Raw genomic sequence first — 13,799 nt, 5'->3', positions numbered from 1 at the left:
GCTCACAGATCCGTCAGCCTCACTGATTTATATCCCGATGGCTGCGGATATCATTAATCGCCACCGCTCCACAGGGATTCCTCATAAGAGAACAGATTATACGCTTCAGGAACAATCTAAAGTGTAAGGACCAGAGGAAGCCATCGCTCAGTAACACTGCCAGAACTACAGAGGACAGTGATAGTCAGCAGGTATCACTGAGTATCTAAAGGTAAAAGGGTCCACAGGGGATACAACCCTATGGCCTGTATGATGTGTATGGAGAGGTGATGGTCTGCAGGGGATACAACTCTATGGCCTGTATGATGTGTATGGAGAGGTGAGGGTCTGCAGGGGATACAACCCTATGGCCTGTATGATGTGTGTGGAGAGGTGAGGGTCTGCAGGGGATACAACCCTATGGCCTGTATGATGTGTATGGAGAGGTGAGGGTCTGCAGGGGATACAACCCTATGGCCTGTATGATGTGTATGGAGAGGTGAGGGTCTGCAGGGGATACAACCCTATGGCCTGTATGATGTGTATGGAGAGGTGAGGGTCTGCAGGGGATACAACCCTATGGCCTGTATGATGTGTATGGAGAGGTGAGGGTCTGCAGGGGATACAACCCTATGGCCTGTATGATGTGTATGGAGAGGTGAGGGTCTGCAGGGGATACAACCCTATGGCCTGTATGATGTGTATGGAGAGGTGAGGGTCTGCAGGGGATACAACCCTATGGCCTGTATGATGTGTATGGAGAGGTGAGGGTCTGCAGGGGATACAACCCTATGGCCTGTATGATGTGTATGGAGAGGTGAGGGTCTGCAGGGGATACAACCCTATGGCCTGTATGATGTGTATGGAGAGGTGAGGGTCTGCAGGGGATACAGCCTTATGGGTAGAGAGACATGTAGGGAGAAAACAAAGGTGCCAAGGTAAAGCCACAACTCTATATTATATCACTGAGGTTTGTAGCAGCCGGTACCCATCCTGGTGAAACTGATTGGGCCAATTTGGTCTGTATAGCCCTCAGGATGGATACTAAGAGCAGCTCCATAAAGATATGCTGAAGTCTGATATAAAAGACAATTCTGGCCAGATTGGTCCCCCTGAGGGCTGCGCAGACACAAGCCTATGGAGAGCTTCGATAATGGCCCCTGCGGCACATCTCCAGAGCTTCTCCTCATAGTCAGTATAAGAAGAATCCCGGGACAGATGGGGCCCGTCCGCTCTGCCCACTGGGGCGCTCACAGCTCAGTATAGATAGACTGAGGTCTATTTTGGTAGTAATATACAGAATATATGTAACGTGTTTTAACCCTGAGCCAGAAGCTCCATGGAAGAATAAAGATGTGAATAAAGCCCCAGACTCACCTCCTGCAGCTGGGCGGACATGTGACCCAACCGGTCCTGCCGTCTCTCTGTCTGCTGTCGCTCTGTCCTCATCTCCTGCTCCAGCTGCTGCAGCCGCCGCTCCACCCGCTCTGAAACCTGACGAGGAAGAGGTGGTCAGCTGCGGTGGGACAACCCAGGGTAAGACGTCAGCCACGGGGGAGGCCGACAACTCCATATAGTAGCTATAGTTATTGCTGTCACACCTAGAACAGGTTGTACACTTAAGCTTAACGCATACCCCCTCACAGTTCCAGGCTCCTCACCTGCGTGTAAAGACGCAGACAGTTCAGGTTGCGGTGGAAACGTCCTAAGCATCTGAGTTCTGCACGCAGGTCCTAATCTTCTTAATGGGGCCCATGCATGAAATTCACAGATACGTAGGATGTTTTCATCAAGCTGAAATTCCTCTGGCAGCTCTGTCTATACATGAGCCGTGACAGCTATAATTTGTTAGCCTGTCTTTGGGAAGGGTCATGGTGGCGGGCAGGGACACTTGGATATTGTTTTCTGGTGACTACAGTGAGCAGTGTCCTCTGATCGGTGCCTGTCCTCTTAGGCCCCGTTCCCACTGAGCAAAGCTAGCGGAATTCCGCGACGGAATTGTCCGCCGCGGAATGCCGTTAGCCTCCCGCTCATAATGGGAGTCTATGGGAGGCGCGCGCTGCTGCTCTGTCCGCGCTGAAGAATGAACATGTTCATTCTTCAGCGCGGACAGGGCAGGAGCGCGCGCCTCCCATAGAGTCCCATTATGAGCGGGAGGCTAACGGCATTCCGCGGCGGACAATTCCGTCGCGGAATTCCGCTAGCTTTGCTCAGTGGGAACGGGGCCTTATAGAGGATAAAAACATGGACGTACGTTACAAAGATGCCAAGCTAATCTCTGAGCAAATAGAAATGTAACCACGTCAGCAGTCTTACAACTTCAGTGCCAATGTTGTGCTGGGGGAGAACTCTGTCTTGGTACATCTCCACTCAGACACTCACCGTTTCCTGGTGATGGGCTTGATCCAGACGGGAGGACAATTCCTGCAGGACTCGCTTGGTTTCGGCTTCAGTTCTAAGAGAAGAAGCGCAAGGATTAACCCCGGTGCATTACAAGGAGTTTCCTCCCTGTTAAAAAGCAGGCACTTTCCCCAGTGTTAAGCCCAAATAGAACACTTTATCTGGGGAAGATGGGGTGGTCTTCCTGAAAGCCAGTGTTTGGATAGGTAAGAGTAGGGTCTGGGGTTTTAGATATAAGGCCTAGTTGTGGGGCAGTCGGGGGTCTATCTGCCTGTGTACACCAGGTGAAGACATAAGAGCCATATTAGATGGCAGGATCGATGTAGTAAATGAGTGTCAATCTGCTAGATCGGGGTTTGTTTACTTAGCCTATTACATGGCTCGATTATCACGCAGCAAGGGCTGTACATATATATTGTTAGCAAAAGTCCATGCAGCCCCTGCAGTATATAGTAAATAATAAACTGTATACAATACCTCTCCTCGCTCTGTGGCCTCTTCCTGTCTTCTCCACGCAGCAGCAGTCACCCCGGCGAGTGATTGGCTGAGCAGCCTGTCACTTCACAGAGCGGCTCTTACGTTGTACCAGTGGCCACAGGAAGTGTAGAGAAGACCGGAAGACACCAGGGAGCGTGGAGAGGTAATGTATACAGTTTATTTTCTTACAGATTCAACAGTCGCTGGCCAGGCATCGCTATTACACGGAGCCACGCTATTACACAATGCCACGTATCACTATTACACGGAGCCGCGTTATTACACAATGCCACGTATCACTATTACACGGAGCCACGTATCACTATTACACGTAGCCACGTTATTACACAATGCCACATATCACTATTACACAGAGCCGCGCTATTACACAACGCCACGTATCACTATTACACGGAGCCGCGTTATTACACAATGCCACGTATCACTATTACACGATGCCACATATCACTATTACACAAAGTCACACATCACTATTACACGAAGCTGCGCTATTACACAATGCCACATATCGCTATTACATGGAAGCGTGCTGCGATTACACGGAGCCGCGCTATTACACAATGCCACATATCGCTATTACATGGAAGTGCGTTGCGATTACACGGAGCCGCGCTATTACACAACGCCACATATCGCTATTACATGGAAGCGCGTTGCGATTACACGGAACAGCGCTATTACACAATGCCACATATCGCTATTACATGGAAGCACGTTGCGATTACACGGAGCCGTGCTATTACACAATGCCACATATCGCTATTACATGGAAGCGCGTTGCAATTACACAGAGCCGCGCTATTACACAATGCCACATATCGCTATTACATGGAAGCGTGCTGCGATTACACGGAGCCGCACTATTACACAATGCCACATATCGCTATTACATGGAAGCGTACTGCGATTACACGGAGCCGTGTTATTACACAATGCCACATATCGCTATTACATGGAAGCGTACTGTGATTACACGGAGCCGCGCTATTACACAATGCCACATATCGCTATTACATGGAAGCGCGTTGCAATTACACGGAGCCGCGCTATTACACAATGTCGTGCATCACTATTACATCCTCTATTCCTAGCCTTGCTTTTAACAAGGGGGCATCGTATTAGGATAGATTAGAACAGCCAGAAGTCTATAGCCAAGTACCTGTTTCTGTGGGTGAGTTCTCTGCTCAGGTCATCGCTCAGTCGGATCTGATCGCTGCTGAGATCCCGTAAAGACTGGTGCAAAGAATGAAGCTGCAAAACAGAGGAAAAAGAAGAATCTACAGTAACCTTCCCCACAGTGACCCATCAAAGTGATCTTCCCCCCACCACCACCACAGTGACCCATTAAAGTGATTCCCCCCAACACAGGGACCCATCATTAACACATCACAGTGATCCCCCACTATCACTAACACATCACAGTGATCCCCCACTATCACTAACACATCACAGTGATCCCCCACTATCACTAACACATCACAGTGATCCCCCCACTATCGAAACACATCACAGTGATCCCCCCACTATCACTAACACATCACAGTGATCCCCCCACTATCACTAACACATCACAGTGATCCCCCACTATCACTAACACATCACAGTGATCCCCCACTATCACTAACACATCACAGTGATCCCCCACTATCACTAACACATCACAGTGATCCCCCCACTATCACTAACACATCACAGTGATCCCCCCACTATCACTAACACATCACAGTGATCCCCCACTATCACTAACACATCACAGTGATCCCCCCCCCCCCCCCAATCACTAACATCTCTCACCTGCTCAGAATCACAAGTTTCGTCCACAAAACGCACACTAGCTGAGCGGGACCGCCGCCTCCTGTTGGCCCCCAGGTCACCGTAGTCTTTCAGGGGAGAGGTTGGGTGATGGGGCCGATTTCCAGTAACTTTAAAATCCATAATAGATATTTAATATAAAATAAAGACCATCTACAAACACAAGGACTGTACATGGGAAGCCGACAGCCCCCTGTAATGAGGTCTGACCTGCTGTAGCGTCCAGGTCACTGGCACACAGGCTGGACATTGAGGCGCTCCGGCCCCCGGACAGACGGGACAGGCGCTGGCTCCTCAGGTGCTCGATGGACTGCTCCAGGGTCTCCTTTAGCTGGGAATAAGATGTTCCCATTATCACAATGATTGCGATACACTAAATGCGATATCCTAATGCAGATCATACCTCATCCCCTTGTCTACAGAGACCCCCCTGGAGGGGTAATATAGTTATGTAACTGGTGCTTAAAAGTGTGATTCCCATGTCAGTAAATGGCAGTGGCCAGAGGTTTCCCTCCTACAAGAGGCCAGACAGTCACAACCAGACTCAGTCCGGTTATTGAAGGCTTCATATGTAATACTATGTGGCAACGTCCCACGCAGCAAATACAGCGACATGTGAACCTGATCTAATGATATAAAGAGAGTCATGTGGTTTACATCAAGTAGCTGCATCACCTGAACCTCACATTATTACTGCTCCCAAAAATACGTCACCTGCCTCCTCGCCTGACAGCCGCCGCCTACACACATAATTACCGGCTGTGTGAGAAGATCAGGAGCTTATCTATTATCTCTGGAGGTCGCAGCGACAGTGGCATCTAAACACTGACAAGACTGGGCCCCCGATCCACAGAGCTAAAGAAGGGGAAGAGACGCTAGGACGAGCGGCGCCAAGGAAGACATTCAAAAGATCAGCTTACTAACTGCTGCAAAATACTCCCAGCATCCCCTGACAACCAAACATCAGCCTGCGTCTCACCAGCTGCTGCACAACTACAACTCCCATCATCCCCTGACATCCAAACATCAGCCTGCGTCTCACCAGCTGCTGCACAACTACAACTCCCATCATCCCCTGACATCCAAACATCTGCCTGCATCTCACTAGCTGCTGCAATACTCGGCGGCAGGGCTACCGGCAGCGGCGGGGGCCTCGGCGGCAGGGCTACCGGCAGCGGCGGGGGCCTCGGCGGCAGGGCTACCGGCAGCGGCGGGGGCCTCGGCGGCAGGGCTACCGGCAGCGGCGGGGGCCTCGGCGGCAGGGCTACCGGCAGCGGCGGGGGCCTCGGCGGCAGGGCTACCGGCAGCGGCGGAGGCCTCGGCGGCAGGCTACTCACAGTGGTGATGGCCTCAGCCTGGTCAGAGTTGTACTCTCTGTATTGTCCCAGCATCTCGTCCACCTGCTTTAGATTGTGGCTTGTGTCCTGCAGGAGGAGAGGAGACAAGACCTCAGGAACCTGGCAGGAAGGGGAAGGGTGAGTAAGGAGGCTTTCACAGGAGAGTATCTGGCCTCTGTACGGCTAATGTAAAATAATAGAGGCAGCATGTGCTGATGTCAGGGGGAATTATCGGGGCTGTCACAGGAAAGGGGGGGGGATTGTTGGTTTAGAAGTTGCACCTGCAATGTATTTGCCAGCTTATGGATCTTCTCAGAGACGCCCCCCACTCCTCGCGGCCTGGTGTGCATGTGTGATGCCCGCAGGGGACCCCGCCTGCTCGCCCGGGACCGGAGGTGAGAGTCAGAGTCACTGGAGGAATCCGCCATGAGTCCACCTGGCTACTGCAGAAGAGAAGAAAAAGAAAAGATGGTATAAGATGTCATCCAGGTCAGTCTGATTTAAAATATAAATATAAATAATCACACACACACGCAACCTGCATCTATACACGGCATACTCCGCCATACACCCACAGCTTTCTGTTGTCTTTGTCACCACTATCAAGATCTCTGCTTACTGTCTGTGAAAACACCATATGTGTCTTGAGCGAGCAATGCTCTGCGAGTATCACAACATTGCCACCACCATCAAATATTTACCCGCAGGATGAGGCAGGGAGACAGGACACCAATACACTGCGCTAAACCATCACCGGAGAGAAGTATCAGAACACGACGGCGATACAGGGTAACAAAGCACAAGGATGTTAGAATGCAGAACGCTGGCACACTGTAACAAAGCCCCGGGCTGTCAGGGCAGGATGGGGGTTGTAGTTCAGGGACAGGTTGGGGAGCACTGGTGGAGAGCCGGCTGTCAGGGCAGATTAGGGGTTGTAGTTCAGGGACAGGTTAGGGAGCACTGTTGGAGAGCCGGCTGTCAGGGCAGGATGGGGGTTGTAGTTCAGGGACAGGTTGGGGAGCACTGGCGGAGAGCCGGCTGTCAGGGCAGATTAGGGGTTGTAGTTCAGGGACAGGTTAGGGAGCACTGTTGGAGAGCCGGCTGTCAGGGCAGGATGGGGGTTGTAGTTTAGGGGGACAGGTTGGGGAGCACTGGTGGAGAGCCGGCTGTCAGGGCAGGATGGGAGTTGTAGTTCAGGGACAGGTTGGGGAGCACTGGTGGAGAGCCGACTGTCAGGGCAGGATGGGGGTTGTAGTTTAGGGGGACAGGTTGGGGAGCACTGGTGGAGAGCCGGCTGTCAGGGCAGAATGGGGGTTGTAGTTTAGGGGGACAGGTTGGGGAGCACTGGTGGAGAGCCGGCTGTCAGGGCAGGATGGGGGTTGTAGTTTAGGGGGACACAGTTATATACAGACAGCAGATTTTCCCCTCTCCTTCGCTGTAATTTATCAGTATACAGAGAGCTGAGTGACTTCTATGCTAATAAGCGCACTACAGCGCTCATACCGCAGCTTCATGACACTTCAGGACTTGATCAGGATGGGACATTGTCCGTGTGAATCCCCACAGAATCCTTCCGGTGGTTTCCGGGGCGATGATGGGATGATTGGCGCGGGGTAAGGCCATCGTGGATGGAGCCGGCCGCATCGCTCACGTCCAGCCTCTAATTGTGCACTAATTGCAGCCATGTCAGCGGAAAGTGCCGAGCGCCGGATAATTACTGTTTAGCAGAAACAGCAATAAAGCGGCGGCGGTGCGATCGCTCACCCCACTAACACCACATTTGGCCCTTGGTTTTACGGCCCTTACGATGCCAGAAGAGTCTGCAATCAACATCGTAATTACTGCATATCAGGATGCTGGCTCCGGAGCGGGGGGCCGGGGGTCCTCATAGCTGCACCGTATACAGGAGGGGCCGGGGGTCCTCATAGCTGCACCGTATACAGGAGGGGCCGGGGGTCCTCCTACCTGCACCGTATACAGGAGGGGCCGGGGGTCCTCCTACCTGCACCGTATACAGGAGGGGCCGGGGGTCCTCCTACCTGCACCGTATACAGGAGGGGCCGGGGGTCCTCCTACCTGCACCGTATACAGGAGGGGCCGGGGGTCCTCCTACCTGCACCGTATACAGGAGGGGCCGGGGGTCCTCCTACCTGCACCGTATACAGGAGGGGCCGGGGGTCCTCATAGCTGCACCGTATACAGGAGGGGCCGGGGGTCCTCATAGCTGCACCGTATACAGGAGGGGCCGGGGGTCCTCCTACCTGCACCGTATACAGGAGGGGCCGGGGGTCCTCCTACCTGCACCGTATACAGGAGGGGCCGGGGGTCCTCCTACCTGCACCGTATACAGGAGGGGCCGGGGGTCCTCCTACCTGCACCGTATACAGGAGGGGCCGGGGGTCCTCCTACCTGCACCGTATACAGGAGGGGCCGGGGGTCCTCCTACCTGCACCGTATACAGGAGGGGCCGGGGGTCCTCCTACCTGCACCGTATACAGGAGGGGCCGGGGGTCCTCCTACCTGCACCGTATACAGGAGGGGCCGGGGGTCCTCCTACCTGCACCGTATACAGGAGGGGCCGGGGGTCCTCCTACCTGCACCGTATACAGGAGGGGCCGGGGGTCCTCCTACCTGCACCGTATACAGGAGGGGCCGGGGGTCCTCATAGCTGCACCGTATACAGGAGGGGCCGGGGGTCCTCATAGCTGCACCGTATACAGGAGGGGCCGGGGGTCCTCATAGCTGCACCGTATACAGGAGGGGCCGGGGGTCCTCCTACCTGCACCGTATACAGGAGGGGCCGGGGGTCCTCCTACCTGCACCGTATACAGGAGGGGCCGGGGGTCCTCCTACCTGCACCGTATACAGGAGGGGCCGGGGGGTCCTCCTACCTGCACCGTATACAGGAGGGGCCGGGGGTCCTCCTACCTGCACCGTATACAGGAGGGGCCGGGGGTCCTCCTACCTGCACCGTATACAGGAGGGGCCGGGGGTCCTCCTTCCTGCACCGTATACAGGAGGGGCCGGGGGTCCTCCTACCTGCACCGTATACAGGAGGGGCCGGGGGTCCTCCTACCTGCACCGTATACAGGAGGGGCCGGGGGTCCTCCTACCTGCACCGTATACAGGAGGGGCCGGGGGTCCTCCTACCTGTACAGTATACAGGAGGGGCCGGGGGTCCTCCTACCTGCACCGTATACAGGAGGGGCCGGGGGTCCTCCTACCTGCACCGTATACAGGAGGGGCCGGGGGTCCTCCTTCCTGCACCGTATACAGGAGGGGCCGGGGGTCCTCCTACCTGCACCGTATACAGGAGGGGCCGGGGGTCCTCCTTCCTGCACCGTATACAGGAGGGGCCGGGGGTCCTCCTTCCTGCACCGTATACAGGAGGGGCCGGGGGTCCTCCTACCTGTACAGTATACAGGAGGGGCCGGGGGTCCTCATAGCTGCACCGTATACCGGAGGGGCCGGGGGTCCTCATACCTGTACAGTATACAGGAGGTCCTCATATCTGTACCGTATACCGGAGGTCCTCATACCTGCACCCTATACCGGAGGGGCCGGGGACGCACAGACACAGTACCTGATGAGAGGCGGCACTGGCTGTATCCATCTGCGGTTATTACCAGCTGGCAGCCCGATCTGGCTATAACCGGCCTTCCTGAGATGTTATTACACAGAGAAGATTAGGGAGAGATGATGGCATAATGCGTCCACATGGGGCCATACACCACCACACCGACCCCATTCTCTGCACCAATAAAGCTTTAAGGTTTTACAGAGAAAAGTAACAATTTCAATAAATTATAAAATTATAATAAGAAACATTTCCAAGCAGCTGCGACATCTCCGATCAAGGAAGAGGCGACATAATGATGACAAGTTATAGGACTACAAGACAACACCTCCGCAGTGTGTCCCAGTGTATTCCATGGGAATGTCTGCCGAATGGGGATCAGCGGCCAAAAGAGCCAACCAGGTGTCAACACACAGAAGTGTGAGGCTACCACACCCCAGAGCTGCACTCACTATTCTGCTGGTGCGGTCACTGTGTACATACATTACTGATCCTGAGTTACATCCTGTATTATACCCCCAGAGCTGCACTCACTATTCTGCTGGTGGGGTCACTGTGTACATACATTACTGATCCTGAGTTACATCCTGTATTATACTCCAGAGCTGCACTCACTATTCTGCTGGTGGGGTCACTGTGTACATACATTACTGATCCTGAGTTACATCCTGTATTATACTCCAGAGCTGCACTCACTATTCTGCTGGTGGGGTCACTGTGTACATACATTACATTACTGATCCTGAGTTCCATCCTGTATTATACTCCAGAGCTGCACTCACTATTCTGCTGGTGGGGTCACCGTGTACATACATTACATTACTGATCCTGAGTTACATCCTTCAATAGCATACTAATCATTTGCACTTAATATTCAGTTATATGTCCACATACTTAGGACGCCACTTTATCCACCTAAAAGCCTACATCTGGGAGGATAACTCCATCGTGTGTGATGATGATGGAGGAGTAATCCTCCGTAATGTCCGCGGGAGCTGTGAATGTGACATCAGCTGTGACCATTTTTAGTGAACGTATTACAAAGAATAGAGAAAAAAATGTATTCAAACAGATTCCAGTGATGGTTCTTCTAAGGAGGAGCAGCGACGTATGAAAGTACAGAGTAGGGGGCGAGGAACCCCGATTTACCACATAATCTATACACACACATCAAACATTACTATAAACACAGATATAAACATAAGGTATCTTACCAGAACTAAATAAGGACAATTACAGACCGAAATGAACCACACCATAAGGATAAAATACCGCTCCATCCCTACACTCATTCTTCCACACAATCTATATACAATAGAGATGAGCGAATAGTGAAATATTCAATAATAGCTCCCGATATTTGTATCTTCCAACGAATATCGAATCCCATTATAGTCTACGAGAGAAAAATCCTTGGGACCTGGAAATCAATATTCAACCACTAGGAGGCGACCAAGTGCCCAATGACACCTCAGGAAATGATGCCAACACCTCTGGATGCATATGGGACAGCAGGGGGAGCATGCCTGGCTGCATCTAACTGACAGGGACAGCAGGGGAAGCATGCCAGGGTGCATCTAACTGACAAGGACAAGCAGGGGGAGCATGCCAGGGTGCATCTAACTGACAGGGACAGCAGGGGGAGCATGCCAGGGTGCATCTAACTGACAAGGACAGCAGGGGGAGCATGCCAGGGTGCATCTAACTGACAGGGACAGCAGGGGGAGCATGCCAGGCTGCATCTAACTGACAGGGACAGCAGGGGGAGCATGCCAGGGTGCATCTAACCGACAGGGACAGCAGGGGAAGCATGCCTGGGTGCATCTAACTGACAGGGACAGCAGGGGAAGCATGCCTGGCTGCATCTAACTGACAGGGACAGCAGGGGGAGCATGCCAGGGTGCATCTAACTGACCGAGACAACAGGGGAAGCATGCCTGGCTGCATCTAACTGACCGAGACAACAGGGGAAGCATGCCAGGGTGCATCTAACTGACAGGGACAGCTGGGGAAGCATGCCAGGGTGCATCTAACTGACAGGGACAGCTGGGAAAGCATGCCTGGCTGCATCTAACTGACCGAGACAACAGGGGAAGCATGCCTGGCTGCATCTAACTGACAGGGACAGCAGGGGAAGCATGCCAGGGTGCATCTAACTGACAGGGACAGCAGGGGAAGCATGCCAGGGTGCATCTAACTGACAGGGACAGCAGGGGAAGGATGCCTGGCTGCATCTAACCCACAGGGACAGCAGGGGAAGGATGCCTGGGTGCATCTAACCCACAGGGACAGCAGGGGAAGGATGCCTGGGTGCATCTAACTGACAGGGACAGCAGGGGAAGCATGCCTGGGTGCATCTAACCGACGGGGAAATCAGGGGAAGCATGCCTGGGTGCATCTAACTGACAGGGACAGCAGGGGAAGCATGCCTGGCTGCATCTAACCGACGGGAACAGCAGGGGAAGCATGCCTGGCTGCATCTAACACTAGTGTGGAGCCAAAATCACAATTTTCCCAAGTGTACGCCGAAGATTCACAAACAAATTATAAACGTAAAAGTAGAGGCGTATGTTTCGGTCTAGCAGTAAAGTAGAAGCGTACGTATCAGGTCTGGTGCAGTGTAAAATACGCAATAATGAAAATTAACAATAAACTACAAATCAGTAGTAGCAAGATAACAGCTATTATCCCGCAATCACAGTATACACAGACATCAGCCGTATACACTATCAGTGGATGTCTAAACACACTGCCTGTCTCACCACAGCTTCTAAATCTCTGGGGGGGGGGGGATCCCTTCCTACCTTACTTCACCTAAAAGCTTTCTCCCCCTGGTGTACAGACTGTCCCTCTCTAGCTCCAACCAGCACGAATCACCTATTCTTATATTCAGGAGGCGGCATAGTTTAGCCAATCACAGTTAGGGTTTTTTTAAAGTCCTGCCTATTCCTAGTGCCTGTCCCTCCCCCCTGCATGTTTATTGGCTGAAAAAAAGTGCCAGGGGCGTTGGCGTTCAAATATTCGGACGCATTCCGATAATTAAACACTCATCACTAATATACAATATACACACACACTATATACAATTCTACTAAACATAACATTAATAAACTATACACAATGCACCTATATAATAAATGTGAACACTCTGGCCCAGCTGCATTGTGCACAACCTAACACCACAATGTGTCATACACAGACCACCAGCAACTAAACAAGACATCATACAAAAATAATAAATTATATTTTTTTTGCAGCCATGAGCTGGTCCCGCATTCCATGTCCCCAATACACGATCATGGACGTCCATCAACCAACCCAAGACTTTGTATATTATATGTCCCAACAAAGCCCCTCTTTAACCAGCACCCAACCTAGCAATAAACCCCCACCCCATGTGCAAACAAGCCATATAGAATAGATACAAACACAATAAGGAAACTTGAAGACACGCAATTCTTTAGACAGAGCATAGACTGTGCTTGATGCTCAAAATGTATCAATGCGACAGGCGGAACTTCAAGCAGGTCCGAGGTACAGATTCCGCTTGAAACCCCTTGCCGATTCCATAGTGTGAACATACCCTAAGCTAAAAACGAAGCAGAAGTGGTTCCATGTTTTCCAGCATGCCTCTACACTCCTCCGATCCTCAGAGCTCCTGCACTTCACATCATCCCTCACAGAAAGTTTCCCATGGACGCAGCGCCAAGCGCCAAAACGTCAAGGTTCAGGTTCTCCCTTTCCCGGAGGAACAAAGACCAACCCTTCCTCTGATCTTAAGCCTGCTGTCCCAGTTTTGTTTGGGGTAATCCCTTTGGCTGAATTCGATGCCGAGAACTTTTGCAAACTCCTGGTGAGTCCAGGAGATCAAATCCAGGATCTCCACCTCCCAGTTAGAGACTCTCACACTTATCCTGGTTGATCTTACACCCGGATGCCTCTGAGTAGCGGTTCACCTCTGACATCACACACTGCACCTTCTCTTGCAAGGAGACGAATATGGTGACATCATCGGCGTACGCTACCACCCTCAGAGTGGAATCCGGCACTGTCAGGTCCATTCTTACCCCTTTCAATGGCCCACCATCAATCCTCCTAAAGAATGGATCAAACTCAAACACACACAACAGTGGGCTCAAAGGGCAACCCAGACGGACAACAGACCGAAGCGCCAAAGATTGGCCAAACCAACCATT

General features: G+C 52.3%; 1 protein-coding gene across 6 annotated transcripts in view; it reads right to left on the bottom strand.

Moving 5' to 3' along the window:
• CEP128 (centrosomal protein 128) overlaps positions 1 to 13,799 on the bottom strand; it is a 119,619-nt gene that overhangs the window by 92,814 nt on the left and 13,006 nt on the right. For all 6 annotated transcript variants that reach the window (XM_069951294.1, XM_069951299.1, XM_069951297.1 and 3 more), the window contains exons 2-8: positions 6,308 to 6,469; positions 6,027 to 6,113; positions 4,900 to 5,020; positions 4,672 to 4,799; positions 4,037 to 4,128; positions 2,362 to 2,434; positions 1,357 to 1,473 (exon numbers count right to left, since the gene is read on the bottom strand). In XM_069951294.1, the coding sequence (XP_069807395.1) occupies positions 1,357 to 1,473; positions 2,362 to 2,434; positions 4,037 to 4,128; positions 4,672 to 4,799; positions 4,900 to 5,020; positions 6,027 to 6,113; positions 6,308 to 6,454 (765 nt within the window). In that variant the 5' untranslated portion in view covers positions 6,455 to 6,469. The remainder of the gene's footprint in view (positions 1 to 1,356; positions 1,474 to 2,361; positions 2,435 to 4,036; positions 4,129 to 4,671; positions 4,800 to 4,899; positions 5,021 to 6,026; positions 6,114 to 6,307; positions 6,470 to 13,799) is intronic.

This window comes from Dendropsophus ebraccatus, chromosome 13, assembly GCF_027789765.1.
Source record: "Dendropsophus ebraccatus isolate aDenEbr1 chromosome 13, aDenEbr1.pat, whole genome shotgun sequence".
NCBI lineage: Eukaryota > Metazoa > Chordata > Amphibia > Anura > Hylidae > Dendropsophus > Dendropsophus ebraccatus.
The sequence above is the reverse complement of the archived record's forward strand: the minus strand, read 5'-3'. Positions and strand labels throughout refer to the sequence as shown.